We start from the raw sequence: 19,380 nt of genomic DNA, 5'->3' as shown, positions 1-19,380 counted from the left end.
CTCTCTGCCTGTCCCTCACCAACCAGAGTTCCATGAAATCAAGTATGGATAGGAACTGCAAATTGGAAACAACACACCAAATACACACATTTCTGTTTCAGTTTCCTGTGTACAGTTTTCTCCTTTTTTACAAAATCTCCTAGCCATACTTTCTCTATTGCTTTTCTAGCAGATGGCAGGGTGTCTGAATGAATACCATCAATGTTTCAACAAGCATTATACTCCATAAAAATGTGCATAATTTGGTTGACCCCTCTTGGGACTGGTTTCTCACTTCAGGGCTAGTTTAATTTCCAGCCCATTTTGAACAATAGGGTCAGCCTTTGACTAAAGCCAAACTTCAGACGTAATTTTAGTTTCAGCCTTCTCTTAGTCCCCAAATGAACAGTTATGCTGCACAAATTTCATTTTCTACTTCTCTTTCAGTTCATTTGGCAACATTCAGACCTGCATAGGAGATTTTTTACCCAGTAAGATGCCTCTTGTTCACCTACCCACACAAATACAGTTTATTCAAAAGTATTATATTTCTGAGCTTCTGATTTCAGAGAACTTTATCTCCATGTTCTTACCTCTGAATTGTTAAGGTGACATTTGTGAGTTCCTGAAAACCAGCCATCACTTGAACATTGGTCAATGTCCACCTTCTGAAGATTTATGTCAACTTTCATGACACCCCTTAAAACAGAGAAAGACAAAAAGAACCAATTAATTTGAGCCTTTACAATATCTAACTCTGTATTCTACCCTAGAAATCAGCCAAATCAGCATAAAGAATGCACTAACATTCTTCAAATTGCCCACTCATATTCATCTAAAGTGTACCGAGTGTAGATAGAGACAGAATAGAACAGAATCATAAAGAATTAGTTTTATGTAAGTCCGAAAGCAGGGACTCTGTATTGTTCACTGTTTCAGCTCCCTGGATAATGCCTGGCACACAGTAGGTGTTCAATAAATATTTGCTGATTGACTGAACTCCAGACAGTATTACTCTGGACATGGTAGCAAAGTCGACTCAAATAACACCTGCTCCCAGTACCCCTTCTATTAAAGTAAATTTTTTTAAAAGCCCTTATTTCTTTCTACTCCTATTTCCCAATGCAGGGCCTGGGATGGGAAGGTTGGGGCAAGGGGTCAGGGGAATGAGTTAAGAGGGGAAGACAGTATCAGAAAATAAGCATCTCTTTCCTCTGATCTTCTATCACAATGACTTTAAGTAGTTCTTTAGGTCTTCCAGTGTTCCACACTGAACAGATTTGCACCATCCACAGAAGTGCCGTTTAGTGTTTACTCTTTTAAATCTAGAAATAAAAACACTGCATTTCACTTACCCATTTGAGAAAGGTCACTAAGAAAGAGAACTCACAAATTCAAAGCCAAACACAAAATTGCAAAGAAAGCTCCAACTTTACCTAAAATTCCTCCATATTTGCCAATCAATCTTCCTATATTTTCCTAAGATCACTCTCTTCTATTTTTCACCACCACTAGCACCCCTAGCACCAGCAGTAACAGACTTAACTGTCCTACACTGAGCTATCACACCTGGACTTACTTGAAGTAAGTATTCTGGGGACTGGCCCTGAAGCCCAAAGCTCTAATGACTTTTTTTCACCAGGTGAGTAAAGCATAAACACCCCACTAAAACTCACTAAATGTAAAAGCACATTTTCAAGGTCCCATGTCCCCAACTTAAACTATTTTCATTATGATATTATTAAATACGTACAAACATAAAGGTGGGCTCAAATTCCTTACATTATAGCTTTTCTAGCTACAAAACACACACACACAAAATAGCAAAACAAATGAAAAACTATAAAGCCAACAATTTTTAAATTTAAAAAATTACTTTAAAAACACCAATGATTATGTTTTGCTGAACTAAATTACCTCTCAGAAAAGAAATATGGTACCAACTGCTAGTTCAGCAAGACTGTTTTACCACATGTTATGACTCATTTTTCTCATCTCTTTTCTCCTTTTAAATTACTGTGAAAGCTTCTGACAAAGTGGCTTAATGTCATTTGGGCTTCATCTAGAGTGAATAAATCATTTACTTTTTAAGGCTGCCTCTGTTCTTATTAACCTGTGACAACGTATGTACTGTGTTACCTAGTGCTAACATGCTCAAAAGAGACACAAAAACAAACAGGTACACCAAAACCTCCCATCAGTATGTGGTTATCCAGACAACCCAGAATATGTGTAAGTTCATTTTTCAGAGGATCACTGAAAGGAAGACCCAAAAATTTATCATAAAAACCTGATAAATCCTTCAGAGAAATAGCCCCAGTTTGAAAAATGCTACTATTGTGGACCATAATTCCATAAAACAAATACTATTCATGTGATAATTAACTGAATTCCCAAGTGACCTAATGCCATAAACCAGTTAGCTCTTTCAACAAATATTTATTGTCTGGTATGTGCATATCAAAATTAGAGATGCTATGGAGATGAACCACATAGGTCCTGCCCAAGGAACCCCAAAGATTTAAGATGCCTTAAAAAGTATCAGAATATTTCATGGAGAACGGATGCTAAATTCTGAGGAATGTGGAAAGTTATCACTTGGGGTAGACCAGACATTCCATAAACATTGGTTGACTTGCTGTCTTCACCAACCAGGACTTCCCATAAAACTGTGTTCCATATAGGTCATGGCAATCAGGGCAAGCTCACTCTGGGCTCTACTTACGGTCTTTGGAAAATAACATATTCAGTTTTTCATTCATTCAATAAATTACTTACTGAGCACCTACTCTGAGCCAAAATTGTTCTAAGTCTCTGAAATACATTAGTAAGCAGGAAAAAAACAGTTCCTGCCTTCATGGAGCTTAACTCTAGTGTGGGACAGACAAATAATAAACCAGGGCTATAATAAATAAGTAAATTACACTTCGTATTACAGACTAAAAAGTGCAATGGAGAAAACAGAAACAAAACAAAAAAACACCTTCAAGGAGGTAAGAGGACGGCTGGGAGTAGAGGGAGGGTAGGTTAAACTTTTTCTAACGGGTGGTCAGGATAAGCCTCACCGAAGTAAGATTTCTAAGTCAATGGTTCAAGGTATAATCACAGCAGATTCGTATTCACACTCTAAGTTACCAGCCATCTTCCTCAGCAACATAAAATTTCCCACTGGACTACCACTATCCACTACATTTTGGTATACTTGAACGGCTTATTAAGAATATAAGTAGGGGGCTTCCCTGGTGGCGCAGTGGTTGAGAATCTGCCTGCCAATGCAGGGGACATGGGTTCGAGCCCTGGTCTGGGAAGATCCCACATGCCGCGGAGTGGCTAGGCCCGTGAGCCACAATTACTGAGCCTGCGCGTCTGGAGCCTGTGCTCCGCAACAAGAGAGGCCGCGATAGTGAGAGGCTCGCGCACCGCGATGAGGAGTGGCCCCCACTTGCGCAACTAGAGAAAGCCCTCGCACAGAAACGAAGAGCCAACACAGCCATAAATAAATAAATAAACAAATAAAATTTTAAAAAAAGAGACAGGTTTGCTAAAAAAAAAAAAGAATGTAAGTAGGAAACTAATGAAAATATGTATTTGTTTGTTCCACAATCGTTAGTAATAATAAGGTCAAGTTTTCCTCCACTATCTTTATTTATTATTTTTTTTTTTTTTTTTTTGCTGTACGCGGGCCTCTCACTGCTGTGGCCTCTCCCGTTGCGGAGCACAGGCTCCGGACACACAGGCTCCGCGGCCATGGCTCGCGGGCCCAGCCGCTCCGCGGCATGTGGGATCTTCCGGGATCGGGGCACGAACCCGTGTCCCCTGCATCGGCAGGCGGACTCTCAACCACTGCGCCACCAGGGAAGCCCTTCCTCCACTATCTTGCTACCCTTGAGGGCAAGATAGTGGAAATCTCCAAATCCTCCAGAGCTGGCTCAGGGACACGGGTTAATTTGGGACTCCAGGAGGATGCAATTACTCTGGTCCCTTGCCTGAGAAACCTGGCTTAAGAAATTGGTATCTTAATGGTTGAGAATTTCCCCCCTTAATTCCAGGTTCCTAAACAGGAAACAAAAGGTCACCGCAGACTTGAAACTCAGCTCATGAAGCTCTCTGGGCTCAGAGTAAAACCTACAAAGGTGGGCTTCCCTCGTGGTGCAGTGGTTAAAAATCCGCCTGCCAATGCAGGGAACACAGGTTCGAGCCCTGGGCCGGGAAAGTCCCACATGACGCGGAGCAACTAAGCCCGTGCACCACAACTACTGAGCCTGTGCTCTATAGCCCACGAGCCACAACTACTGACCCTGCATGCCACAACTACTGAAGCCCATGTGCCTAAAGCCCGTGCTCCACAACAGGAGAAGCCACCGCAATGAGAGGCCTGCACACCGCAACGAAGAGCAGCCCCCGCTCACTGCAACTAGAGAAAGCCCGCGCGCAGCAACGAAGACCCAACACAGCAAAAATTAAATAAATAAATAAATAAAATTTAAAACCCACCAAATGTAACGAGCCGTGCGTTTACCAGCTGGAAATCAGCGCTGACTCTTTTTCATTAGCGCCTGGGCCTCGGTGCCTGGAGACCTACAAAGCCCTTGGGAAGGCGCCGTGACTTTCTGTGGGAGGTCAGGAAATGGAGGCCTGGGGCATTCAGCGGAAAGAGAACGCTCTCTCGGTTTGGGAAAAGCATTCAGCCACAGCAACGCAAACACTCAAACGCGGACGCACACGCGCCGGAAGAACTTGAGCCCGCGGAAGGCCCCGCCGCGCCTGCGCACTGTGTCTCCTGAGCAAGCCCCTCTGGGGCGGAAGTGCTGCTCCCACATCCGGTGAGCGGGCGCCGCCGGGAAACTCTGAGGGCGCGGAAGTGGCTCACGTGGGGTGGCTTGAGGACCGGAAGACGAGGGCCAAGAAGAGCCTGGTAAGTGGCATCCAGAGAATGGAAAATAGAGCAAATAACATCCCCCAAACCTCTCGGTGCTTAGCTGAGCCGCAGACTAGCATTTTCCTCCACTTCTCTTTCTGACTCCTGAAAGGCAGCAAAAGCACCAAACAGGATTTATCCTCCAACCAAATTTGGAATTTCCCTGACGTTCTCTCGCCATGAATGGGCTTCCGTCCTTACAGTTATCTGGTAGATAACTTGTTTGTTCTGAAACTCACCCCCCAAATCAAAACAATTGCCAAGTTCCATAGATTCTACTCCCTGCATGCACCTTGACCCCTCCTCTCCATTTCTGCTATTTCTGCCTGGTTCAGGTCTTCATCTCTCAGAGAGCTAAAAAATTTTTATAATAGTTTACTAATTTGGTCCTGTCTGGCATTGCTCCAGGTGAAGATCTCGGTTTGTAGGCTCTCACGTTGATACGGTTTAGGGTCCTTCTTTAAAAAACAAATACAAAACTATGAATATACATTTTTATCACAATATGACCTTTGGCCCTACATGCTTGTGTTACAAGTGCTGGTTGGGTAGTAAGATCATTACCAGAAGGCATTTCTATACCAGAACTTAGCTATAGACAGAAGTGACTACAGACTACTTTAATATATATTACTAAATAATCGAGAACTTCCCCTTAACCAATTTCCAGTAATGCCCACAGCCTAGGGAAAATGTAATGGAGGCAAGTTATAGTAGAAAGAGACTATTCAATTGTATCTTCCTTTTGCAAATTTTACAAAAAACAATTGACCACAAAATTCGTTGTTAGTGCCTATTCCAGGGCTTTAGAAAATTCCCATGCAAGCAAGGGGCCGTAGAGCTTAAGCATGAAACACTGCTGTCTGTTTAATCTTTGAAATTTGTAAATATGATCCTCACAATTCCCTGCTTAAAATCAATATTTCCCACTCTCCTGAAGAATGAAATCCAAGCTCCTTGCTATAACATTATATTCCGGCCCCTCCTACTTCTAACTTCTCCACCCACTCACTTGCATATATTTTTTGTTCCAGACAATTCAGAATTACATGTGGGGTCCTAAATAATTCATGCTATCTCAAAAAATCATTCTTTTATAGATACCTTTATATCTGAAGTTCCTTTGCCTCAGTTGTGCTTTACCTATCATAGCTCCTACCTGGCTCCTTTTTAAAGCCTTCTGTGAACTCCAAGTCTCATTTAGAAACTGCGTCTCTGTTCTCCCCATAATACACTGTGCTTACCTTCTTCATTTCATTAGCACCTTTTATTATAATATTGTATTTTTAATGATCTGTTTTTCCCACCAGACTAAAATTTCCATAGCCCATGTCTTTGTAATATTTCCCCTCAGCTCCTAAATCAGCGCCCACCCCCCCAAAATTAACCTTGAAAAATTGCAGATGCTAGAGAGATGTGAATAGTAGCTAAAATAACCATGACCAGAGAGAGAGAGAGCACGTGCACGTGTGAAAACCCAAGGAAACAAAACTATCATGGACTGCTATGGGTGAATGACTGGGAAGAAAAACTGGATATGTTGAAGGAACGTTTTGAAATTCTCCTTTTGTTTCTTCACCACGTTATCTTGGGCCATAATTTTCCTTCTTCATCACTACAGAAATTGACAGTAACAACCCATTAGTCAATTTTGATGGGGAATCAGGGCAGAAGTTCTGCCAAAATAAAGAGTTGATAAAAAAAGATGCTGTTAGACCAGCTGCCATCCGTCATTTCCTCCAGACAATAGATAACCAGAACAGGACCAGGTGCCTAGCAGGGGGTAGCTTACATAACAGAAGCCTAAAACGTATGGCACTGGCTTTGGGCCCAGGCAGAGGCAGAAGCTAGAAGGGCCTCAAAGAAATGGTTAATAAAGGTGGGAATATGTTGGTGAGTCTTAAGGACAGTGTAGGAATGATACTGGAGACAGAAGGAAAAGCAGCCTTTGGTACGTAATAGTTGGAAAGTTTGGCAACGCTGTCACCTGTAAACCAATGAACTTGTGGATATGGCTAAGGAAGTTTCCAGGTAAAATGCAGAGAATACTACCTGGCTTTTTCTAGCTGACTGTGATAGAATACAAAGAAAAAGGTATGAACTAAAGAAAGAGTTGCTTAGTCTTGTTTTGTTTTTGGCTTTTTAAATTTTGTAATTGTGGTAAAATATATATAACAAAATTTACCATCTTAACCATTTTTAAATGTACAGTTTAGTAGTGTTAAGTACTTCATATTGTTATGCAGTCTCCAGACTTCTTTTCATCTTGCAAAACTACAACTCTATACCCATTAAACAACAATTTCCCATCCCCCTCCTCTGCCCAGCCCCTATATTCAAGCCACAATTCTAACTTCTATCTCTAAGTATTTGACGGCTTCAGGCATCTCATGAGTGGAATCATACAATACGTGTCTTTTTTGTGGCTGGCTTATTTCACTTTGTATAATGTCCTCAGGTTTCATCCATGTTGTATCATGTGTCAGAATTTCCTTCCTTTTTAATGGAATAATATTGCATTGTATGTGTATACTGTATTTTGTTTATTCATTCATTTGTTGATAGACGCTGAGTTGCTTCCATCTTTTGGGTATTGTGAATAATGCTGTTGTGGAGTTGCTTAGTTTTGGGGTGAAATTTAGAGGAAATACTAGAGTCAGGGTTTGGAAATAAAATTGTTGTACATCCCCTGTCTATTCTAGCAAAAGATTCTCAGAATATGAAATGGCTTCAGAGCAAAGAACCACCTCAGGGTGGGTCTGGAAAATCCTTTGTTAAGACTTAAGAAAGGTGTAAGGCAGTATTTCGTAGAGGCTCTCAGCTAGACTAAAGGACTTCTGATGGTCTTATGTGTATGCCTCATAGACCCTCACTGTCAAACAATGGGGATTCTAAGATTCTCAAGGCATTATTGCACAGTAACCACAGGACCCAAGATAGAAAACTTCCTGTCTTAAAGAGATTTGTAAATGTGACTTCTGTCTAGTAGAATGAAATCCAGTAAGATTCATTGGAAACCTACGTTTTTCAATGAATAGCATAGGTAGGAGCACTATCATCTTGAATTAAAAAGAAAAGAGATAGTGCAAAATTTTAAGACACTTTCCCCACCCCCACCCTTCTATGGGCAGGAAGCCAGCTGAGAAGGCCACTCAATTGCAAATATAGTCAGTTTCTTAGGGAAAAGGAAAAGTAGCTCAGAGGACAGAATCAGGGGGCCAGAGGGTAAAGCCAGGACCTTCAGAGAATTTTCCCAGGGAGCAGGACTGGTCCTAATCAGGAAATTGGCAATATGTGTTGAAATGAATTTCAGAATTGCCATAGACTAGTAACTGCTATGTGTATCCTGTTCCCCTGCTTTTTCAACTGAAGTGTTATTGTAATTGTCCTATCTCTTTATCACATGTGGATGTTTCAGGGATACTGGGGGCAGGGGACAGATAATGTTTCTTTACAGGTCTTTAAATTGAGAGATACTATACTTGAACTATACACATAGCACTCATGCTCATCTGGGTCTCGTTCAGTTGGCTGAGTCCTGACTTCAAGACAATATCACAGTGAGATACGACTTTGGGGGTGGGAGACTTGAGAGGAGTAAGTGTATTCTGCAGATAAGAAGCCGTACTACCCTATTACCCTGCTGGAAGTAAATGCAAGGTGCCAGGCGGAGTAAATGTGGAAAGAGAGTTTACTGAGCAGTGCCCATGCATCCCCCAGCTATTCCAAACTTCTCAGCCCAGTTGCCAGATATATGAATGAAGAAGCCACCTTAGAAGGGGGTCTTCCAGCCCCGGCCATGCCAGCTGACACTGCATACACTAGAAACAAACCACTCAGCCAAGCTCTTCCCAGATCTGTGGTCCACAGAACTGTGAGAAAAATGCTTGTTTTATGCCCCTAGGTTTTTCAGTAATTTGTTATGCAGAAATAGGTAACTGGAGCCTCTAACCAATATAGACACTGTATACGCGGAAAAGAAACAGTGGATTTAGAGGATATAGCTACCAAGGGCATATATGCTGCCAAGGGCACGTGTGTGTGCTTGTGTGTATGTGTGTATATTTATCAACAATTGACATAAGAAAGAAATAACTGTTGGAAATTCTGACATACCTCTGAGAAACTGATAGATTGAACAGGAAGAAGCAATTAGCAAATATCTCAACAGTACAATTAAGCTGTAGACTTAAGCTATTTAGGCATATATAGAGCTCTTCATGTGACAAATAATTCACTTTTTGTTTTAACATGCACAGAATATTTACTGAATATTTACCAAAAATAAACCAGAGATAATATTTCAAAGGGAACCTCGGATTCCAAAGGATCAGTGTCATACACACTATGTCCTTTAGTCATAATGCATTAAATTATAAATTAAATTTCTTAAAAGGATAGCTTAAATACATCTCACATGTTTGGAAAATTAAAACAATTTCCTAAATAACCCTTAGGTTGAAAAAGAAAATTAATGAATACTTAGATTTGAATGGCAGTGAATACACTACAAGTAAAAAAAAATTCTGGAACAAGGGTTAGAGAAATGACTGAACCTAGGGCTGGGGCAGGGAAAATGCAAGGTACACTTAAAGCATCATTTTCATAAAATAAGAACAAGGGCATGTCAAAAAGACACACAAGCCAACTTAAAAGAGTTCCCAATTGTGGAAGCTGGAGTAGTTTGAGCAATGAAATAAATAATGATAATATCGATTCAACCCCCAAAATAAATATCCGTAAGTCCATACTCATATGAATAAATGATTAAGTTAATAAATGAGGAAGAAGACAGAACTCTTTGTTACAAAAGAATTCCAACTCATACATTTAGAAGGAATGAGGGAGGGGGCTTCCCTGGTGGCACAGTGGTTGAGAGTCCGCCTGCCGATGCAGGGGACACGGGTTCGTGCCCCGGTCCGGGAAGATCCCACATGCCGCGGAGTGGCTGGGCCCATGAGCCATGGCCGCTGAGCCTCGCGTCCGGAGCCTGTGCTCCGCAACGGGAGAGGCCACAACAGTGAGAGGCCCGCGTACCGCAAAAAAATAAATAAATAAAAAATAATTGTTACAGGCAAGACCTGCTGATAAATCCTAAAATTACTGGGAAAAACATTAAGAAGAAACAGGATATTTGAATAAGCTCAAATCATCTCCCCCAAAACATTTATTCATTACTGTAGTGGTTTTAACATATGTCCAGAATTCTTTGATACTCCTCCCTCCAGGAAGAAGTGAATTCACCTTCCCTTGAGTGTGAGCTTAACTTAGTGATTCACTTAGAATAAAATACAGAAAGGGAAAAATAGTAACTAGAGTGGAGAAACCTGGCAAACACCCCACTAACCAAGTGACCAAGGTTAACATCACCAGTAATAAGACATATCGATACTATGTACTCTGTGGTATGATGCAACGAGAAGAGCATTCCCCCTCTATTGTATTCTTCTCAAAAGTCCATAACCTCAGTCTTATCATGAGAAAGTATCAGACAAATCCAAATAGAGGGATATTCAACAAAATATCTTAGCAGCACTCTTCAAAAGTGTCAACTGATAGTTGATAACATAAGAGAGTATTGTTTAAAGGCAAGGAAAGACTGAGGGACTGTCACAGATTGGAGGAGACTAAGGAAATATGAAGAACAAATGATATATTAGTTTGCTAGGGCTGCCATAACAAAGTACCCAGACTGGGTGGTTTAAACAACAGAAACGTATTTTCTCATAATTCTGGAATCTAAAAGTCCAAGGTCAAGGCGTCAGTAGGGTTGGTTTCTTCTGAGACCTCTCTCCTTGGCTTGTAGATGGCCATCTTCTTTCTGTGTCTTCACATGGTCTTCCCTTTGTGTGTTCCTGTGCCCTAATTTCTTCTTATGAAGACCCAAGTCATATTGGATTAGGGTCCATCTTAATGACCTTATTGTAACTTAATTACCTCTTTAAAGATACTGTCTCAAAATACTGTCACATTCTGAGGTACTGAGGGTTAGGACTTCCACATACGAATTTTGGGGAAACATAATTCAGCCCATAAGATATGGTATCCTATTTTGGGTCCTGGAAGAGAAACAGAGCATTAGTGGAAAAACTGAGGAAATCTGAATAAAATCTGTAGCTTAGTTAACAGTGTTGTACTAATATTAGTTTCTTAGTTTTAATTATTTTATGTAAGATGTTAATGTTTTAGGAAGCTGGGTGAAGGGTATATGGGAACTTTCTGTATTGTCTTTGCTAATCTTCTGAAAGTCTGAAAGTATTTCAAAATAGTTTAAAAATTTTTAGTTATAAAAAAACTAAATTTCTTTGGAAAGATAAATAAGGGAGACTCAAGAATTAAAGAGAAAATATGCAAATAAACAGGAAATAGGCAAATAAACAATACACAGAATGAATAGATACAAAGGAATGTTTTAAAAGCTATTATTATTTAAAAAACAATATATGGGGCTTCCCTGGTGGCGCAGTGGTTGAGAGTCCACCTGCCAATGCAGGGGACGCGGGTTCGTGCCCCAGTCCAGGAGGATCCTGCGTGCCGCGGAGCGGCTGGGCCCGTGGGCCATGGCCGCTGAGCCTGCGCGTCCGGAGCCTGTGCTCCGCAACGGGAGAGGCCACAACAGTGAGAGGCCCGCGTACCGCAAACAAACAAACAAACAAAAAAATATATATGATTAATTATTTTGTAACAAACTTTTAAAAACTAGAGGAAATGAAAAAAATGGATAAATTGATAGAAAATATACAATGCCAAATTTGCCACAAAGGGAATATAAAACTTGAATACAACCATAAGCATAGAGAGTTTTAAATCATTCACTTCCCAGAAAAGCTTCAGGCCTACGAACATGGTTTTGTATATGAATTCTACCAAGCTTTTAAGGAAAAGTTCTTTTATTTTTACAAGTTCTTAAAACCAATAAAACCCAAAATTATCCAATTTATTTTATATGATTTTGATTCCAAGCCACATGAGGACAATATAAAAAAAAAAGTCCCATTTTAACTCTGCATATAGATCCAAGAATCCTAAAGGAAATCCTGGCTAAGCAAATATTAAAATATATTAAAATAATTATACATTATGATCCACTGGAGTATATCTCAAGAATAAAAGGATGTTTTAACATCAGAAGGTATATCAATGAAATTCACAGCAATAATAGAAGAAATTAGAAAAATTATATGATTGTTTTAATCAATGTAAAAAGGCATTTTACAAAGTTCCAACACCTAATTTTTTTAATGGTATACTAGAAATTGAAGGATACTCTTAACCTGGTAAAACTTGCCTCTATCAACCCTATACTTAAAGGAAGAACTTTTTCTTTAAGATGTTCCCTTTAAGTCAAAAATGTTTACTATCACTGATGCCGTTTAACATAGTTACTGAAAGTCACAACTAATTCTGTAAGAAAAAATAAGAAATGAGATATAAAGATCAGAATAGAAGAGATTAAGCTGTCATTATTTGTAGATGATATGACTGTTTAGCAATAAAATCAACAGACAAATATGAGAATAAGAAAGTTCAGCAGGATTGATGGATACCAGATCAATGTACAAAAATCAATAGCATTCTCTACACCAACAATCTCCAACAAAAGTTATAACTAAAAAGATGCCATTTAAAATAGCAACAGAACCCATAAATTCTCTAGAAGTTAACTTACTCAAGAATACACAAAACCTTTATGGAGAAATTTTGAAGCTCTACTGAAGGACAAAACAGATGATCTGAATAAATGGAGAGACATCACATGCTCTGAAAGGGAATAATTTGCTGTATTAAAAATGTCAGTTCTCATCAAATGGAGCTATAAATTTAATGCAGAACCAATCAAAATTCTATATAGATTTTTTTTAGAAACTTGATAGCTTACTTTAAGTAGAAGAATAAAAGTCAGCTGTGAAAAGGGGAAAGAGGTAGGCTTTGCCTAAGCAAATATTGAGACATACTACCCAACCACAGCAATGAAACATAATAGTATTGACCAGAAAACAGACATGGGAAACAGTGGAACAAAACAGAGAGCTCAGAGACATACACATGCATATAAGGCACTTATTTGTATGATAAAGGCTGATAATGTTGGGAACCTGGCTCACTAAATGGATAAAAATAATAACTGGATCCCTACCCAATACCATATACCAAGGTGAACTCCCAGTGTTAAAGACCTGACTGTGAAAGGTAAAACGTTAATGGTAGTAGTTGATTATAAGAGAATATTTTTGTGGCAAAGCATTGAAAGACTTCTTAAAATGAAACCCAAAAGCATAAACTGTAAGGCAAAATTTTGACTAAGTAAGTAGCATCAGAAATTTTTTAAAATTCCATTCAAGGGGAGATATTATGGGCAAAGTTACCCGAAAGATGACAGATTGGGTGATATTGCAGCATCTAAAACTGACAAGCAAATAATATCTAGAATACACCAGGATCTCTTGTAGCAAAACAGAAATATAGGAATCACAATAGGAAATGGGCAAAGGCTATAAACAAGCAGTTTACAGAAAAGTAAACCCAACAGGCTTACACGCACATGAAGAGATGCTTAAGCTAATTAGTAGTCAGAGAAATGCAAAGTAAAACAATAGTGAGATATCACTTTACATTCATTAAAATGACAAAAAATTAGAAAGCTGTATGATGCCAAGTGTTGGCAGGAAAGTGAGGCTATAGGAGCCCCTATGCCCTGCTGGTGGATATGTAGACTGATGCAGCCTGTCTAGAGAGCAATCTTGCAATATTTTGTAAAATGACATTTACCCCTCCCTGTGACCCAGAAATCCTGCAATTCAGTTCATCTTTCAAGGAAATTCTCATGCTGGTCCATAAAGGGGCATATAAGCTTACCACAGTGTCATTGTAATGGCAAGGAACTGAAGACAATCTGGGTGTCTATCCCTAGAACTGGACAATTTCTACATGCTATTTAGCAGTAGAGTCCTAGGCATCAATAAGGAAATGGACTGGTTGTATACATAGCAGCAGGAAGAGATTCTTAAAACAGAATTGTATAAATAAAAAGTAAGCAGAATAATGAGAAATATAGCAATTATTTAACTGAAATGATTTGCACACAAATAGCACATGAACAGATGAGCACACTTCACAGGTTAGTTTCATAGTGGGGTGGGATCAAGGAAAAGAGACTTTTTTTTTTTAAGGGACAAAGAGCGATTTCCTTTCTGTTTCCTTATAACTGTAGAAGACTGTAGATTCATGTTTCAATCATCTTTGGGTAACTTCCTCACTTGGGGCCTCTCATCCTCAGAAAACACTGCTCACAAAAACATCTCTATCATTTAGCTCAAACCCGTAACTACAAGAAGTACAGGAGAACCAAGAACACAGTCTGGTTCCCTCTAGATTATCTTGAAGAATTTGACAACAGTCTGTCTTAAAGCAAGAAAATGTTCTCCGACACTACTTTGCAGCTGCCATGTCCATAGAAGCTTGCCAAAGCTTTACATAGTGACAAATGTCTTCCTCTGTCTGGCTTCTTGTTCTTGGAAGGCATTTGGCAATCAGGTCACACCTTCCTTGGGAAGATCTATGTATTTTGTGTGGGGAAAATAACTCAAGTTTGATTTATAAAAAGAGAGAGAACCAATAAATATGAAGTAAGATCAATCAGAACATCAGTTCTCCATCCACAAGTATACAATCTTTGGGGCTCTTGAAGGTGATCCTTTTTCAAAGTTAAGTGCAGCACATACCTTAAAAGTGCTAGGGCTTAAAGTTGGATAATAGATGATTGTCCCCCTGAAAAATATATTTTGAGTTTGCTGCTTTTGCAAAAGTAGCTGACTAATGTCTCATTTTATGGTTTTCTTTCACTGCAATAATTTTGAGCTACATTCTATTTCAATTTTAAATGAAGAGAGGACAGTTTATTTTATCAAACACATCCACAGTGTTCTTTATATCACCTCTTTGAATATGACCATTTCTAAATGGGGTGGAAAATCCCTTATCAGGGAACCCACTACAAAGAGATCACCTGTCTTGACTCGTTTTATTCAAATAACACTTCTATAAAAGAGCAAGTACTTTTCTTGATTTATAGATGAGGAAAATAAGGTTCAGAAAAGTTATATAATATGTCCAAAGACATACTTTTTTTAGTTGCTAGGGGAGAAAAAATAAGAAGAAAGTATATTCTGTCAGAGAAAATAAATGTCTAATGTGGACACTAACCTGTCTTAAAATATAACGATTTCCTACCTTGAGTTTCCTGGTGATTTCATTAAACAAGTCAGTTATGCTTGGCTACAATAGCTAAGTGAAAATAATCTTTTTGGTTAGTAATTTTTAAAATCATTAAATTTCTTTTTTCTGTTGGTTCTTATTCATATAGCCCTTCAAGTCAAATTACCCATCTGATAATCTGCACAGTTTTTTATTCTAAATGACTTCTTTGTAGACCCTAATATTTTATACAAAAGGTACAAGTTAGCCATTCATAGTAACTTTTCAGAGAAAGATATATAGCTTGTGCCAATGAATTCTGATTTAGAAATAATAACAGTAAGCAAGGCTATAAAGTAAATTTAAAATGTTCCCATTGGAATTTAAATTAAAGTACTTTGGTTAGATACCCAAGATTTGAACTAAATATAGGATGTACTTGTATGCTTAGAACCCTGTGTTTTAAGTTATCATTTATTGGGTACTCATTGTGTGTCACACATTATGCTATACACCCTTAAAACACCCTCACTGAACTGTTATGTGACTGATATTATTCTCCCCAATTTATATTACAACTATATATGGTCAATATCATTCTCCTAAATAATAGTTGAGAAATTTGGGACACAAAGAAGTGAAATAGCATACCTAAGGATACACACCTAATAAGTAAAATAACTGAGTATGATGTCCATAACTTAGGTATAAGGGTAAGGAGACTGGTCAGAAGACCTAAGTTTGAGTTCTTGTTCAAGTTGGTGAGTTGAGCCTATGTTTCTCCACCTCGTCCCTCCACTTTAGTGCCAGTAAATAAATACAAGAGGGAATGAGAAGAAGTAGTTGACCAGAGATTTGACATAATTCTCCAGGATCATACTGATGATAAGCCAGAGTGGTGGCAGCTAAGCCCAGGACATGCTCAGGAGAAGGCTGGAACAGAGGTGGAAACTATTCTTTAAGCAGAGTTTCCAGAAAGATTTTAAGCTCAAAGTCAACAGGTATCAAGAGTGGAAGTAGAAAATGAGGCAGACATCAAGGGGATGAATTGAAGGATTTCCTTCTAAACAGTTACACGAGTTGGCACATCCTCTCCTTGCATGCAGTGATGACATTTATTCCCAAGCTATAAAAACCAAGATCTATTCTGTAAAGAGATTGAAAGAAATGTCTGGAAAGAACTAAAACTTCTAAATGGTTGTAGTTCTCCCACAGTAAACGTCTAGGGTGAGCCAGAAACTGCCAGCTTCCTTCTCAGGCATCCTAAAATGAACGTTGAAAGCCTGACAGTCAAGGGGAGGTCTACTGAGGAACTAGGCCTACTCATCTGCCATAGGAATCCATGCCATCTCGCTATATATGTCTACCTAGCCCTTCAGTCATAAAATTGATGGCTAATAAGGATCATATTTGAGGTGAACTGGTAGCATAAAGGAGAAGAACTGGTATGAACAAGCAAAATAACTGAACCTGGAACAAACAGCAATAATTCAGGGAACAGAAGACAATTCAATAGATATTTTAATTAATATTCTCAAAGAGATTTAAGAAAATGAACATACCATTATGAAAAAGAAATAATCAGAGCAAGAAAGAGTTCATGGAAAGTAAAAGTGATTGCTAAATGAAAACTAATTAAATTTTTCAAAAAGGTAGACAAAATAAAATCTTCTAGAAAGTAAAGTAAAAAGAAAAAGAGATGAAAAATGAGAGAAGAGCTAAGAAATACAGGGATCAATCCAGAAAGTTGAATACCTAACTATAGGAGTTCCAGAAAGAGAAAATGCATAGCAGAACATAGTTTTAAGCCATCATAAAAGAAAATTACTGAGTGGAAAAGTCTAAAAGGGCCAACTAAGTGATGAGGTTGATGAATAAAAAGGATCACATCTAAGCACATCATCATGAACATTCAGAACCCCACGGAAAAAGAAAAGATCTTAAGAGTTTCCGTGAGGAGAAAAGATTACCTACAAAGGTATAATAAATCAGGTTAATATCAAATTTTTCACCAGCAACAATGAATGCTAAAAACAATATAACAATGTCTTTAAAATTCTGAGGGCAAAATGACTTTGAACCTATAATTGTATATACAGACAAACAATCAATCATGCATGAAGACAAAGACATTTTCAGACATGGGGAGACTTAGAAATTTTACCTTCCACAGATTCTTTCTGAAAAAGTATTTGAAATTGCATTTTAGGGGTGGGAAAAAAAGAAGAATTCTTGAAATAAGAGGACCAGCACCCAACACACAGTTGGATCCAAAATTTCAATAATTTGAAAATATTTCCGTGATAGTTATTCTGCAGAAGACCTAAAGCAATTTGTACAAATTATAGGACTCCAAGAAGCATGCCTTCAACAAAAATGTAAATTTTCTTTAACAAACAATGATTGATTAAGAAGTTGGATGATCTTAGAAATAAGAAAACATAGGGTTTCTTTTTATTTCTTTAACGTGAAAAGAAAAGCAGTTGGCAGCTGCATGGAGGGAATAGGTGAAAAGTCTCCATGCAGATAGGCACAAACTAAAGGTAACATGATTTTGTGCAACTGATCTAAAAAAAAGGGAGAGATAATCCATTGGTCCTTGAAATTTGGAACATTCTAAAAATAGCATAGATTCAGATATTCAGGTTTTAATTTTTTTTTTTTTTTTTTTTTTTTGTGGTACGCGGGCCTCTCACTGTTGTGGCCTCTCCCGTTGCGGAGCACAGGCTCCGGACGCGCAGGCCCAGTGGCCATGGCTCACGGGCCCAGCCGCTCTGTGGCATGTGGGATCTTCCCAGACCGGGGCACGAACCCTGCATCGGCAGGCGGACTCTCAACCACTGCGCCACCAGGGAAGCCCCAGATTTTAATTTTTAGAAGCAACTAATGGACAAAACACAGAAGTAGGTTTGGGTTTTTTTTTTTTTTTTACTGCAGTGACAGACTGAAAATGTTACCATCCTGAATTACCTAAAAATATTGGAATAGGAGTAGGAGCATAAAGAAAGAAAAGAATAGAAGATACTATTTAAAATTGATGGATATAAAAGTCAAGGTAACCAATAGAAAAATTTTAAATATAATTAATAAAACAATGGAGAGAGTAGAGAAAGGAAAAGTGAAATATAAAGAAGCTAAGTTTCACATTTGTCGTATCAGAGAAGCTAATGGTGATGATTTTACTCCCCAAAATTCATAATCCCAATTTTCCATTGATAATGCTCTTCATTAGAGATGTACTTCTGCCTATACTTCCTTTCCTGTGGTGCAAAGTCTGCTTCCTCCAAATTCATGTCCAAATGTTTGTGGTGTCCCTTCTGGCTTTTCCAGTCTCACTTCTGTATCTTGTGCCTCCCACTGGCAGTTTTTGAGGCAGCCCCTAACCTGACATCTTAGTCCTCACCATAAAAGACAACAGAGTGAGGCGGGAAACACCAAACGACAAGACCTGCCAGCCACAAGCTTGAGAGAGGTAGGGGACCCACTGCATTTCATCTCAGGCATGCTGGTGAGGGAGAAAAGTGCTTTGCCCCTGAGTTTGCCTGTTGTGCCTCTGCCTTTAATCTCCTGCTGTCTGTGTTTGGAAAGGGTTTCACCGTACAGGTTTAAGCCAGGGAGCAAGAAAAGCACCCAGCTGATTTTTGCAAGAAATTCTAGATTTTCAGTCTCTACCTCCCTTACCACTCAACTCTTTAAGTGTATTCATTCACAGCCAAGAATGGAGCAGCTGTAAATAGCTTCTTTGACTGAAATCTCATCAGAGAAGCTGGAAAGCAAGCTCCCAGAGCTAAGGGAGGCACTGGGCAGGAAGGCCAAGACTGAAAGAAGGAGGAAAGAAAAATGGAAAGTAAAGAAAACGAAAATACATCCACAATCTACATAGTACTACAGGGCTAGAAATTTGTAAAGCCCTTAACATGTTTCTGTATTTTAACCATTTACTGAGCACCTTCTACATCCCTTACTCTCATTTTCTGTGTCCACCCCCTCTCACTACATTCCAGCAACATTGACTTTCTTTCTGCTCTTAGAGCACTTGAAGCTCATTCCTATCTCAAGGCCTTTGTTCTCGCTGTTCCCTATCTCAAGCATGATTCCTAAGCTTAAGCTTGTTTCATGGCTGTCTCCTCATCCTTCATTTCTTAACTCAGAGTCACATCTTCAGAGAGGTTTTCCTTAATCACCCTATTTACTGCAACACGCCTTACCTCTCAGCCATTCTTTACCACATTATCATATTTATTTTCTTATAGCATTTGTTTGTATCGAGAATTATATTTATCTTGCTT

At 38.9% G+C, this 19,380-nt stretch overlaps 1 protein-coding gene across 1 annotated transcript in view; it reads right to left on the bottom strand.

Annotated features, from left to right (window-relative positions):
* The window catches only part of GPR158 (G protein-coupled receptor 158), a 308,287-nt gene that overhangs the window by 276,853 nt on the left and 12,054 nt on the right, over positions 1-19,380 (bottom strand). The window contains exon 2 of the mRNA XM_060095467.1: positions 573-678. Within this exon, the coding sequence (XP_059951450.1) occupies positions 573-678 (106 nt within the window). The remainder of the gene's footprint in view (positions 1-572; positions 679-19,380) is intronic.

Source organism: Mesoplodon densirostris, chromosome 4 (assembly GCF_025265405.1).
Source record: "Mesoplodon densirostris isolate mMesDen1 chromosome 4, mMesDen1 primary haplotype, whole genome shotgun sequence".
Classification (NCBI taxonomy): Eukaryota; Metazoa; Chordata; class Mammalia; order Artiodactyla; family Ziphiidae; genus Mesoplodon; species Mesoplodon densirostris.
The sequence above is the reverse complement of the archived record's forward strand: the minus strand, read 5'-3'. Positions and strand labels throughout refer to the sequence as shown.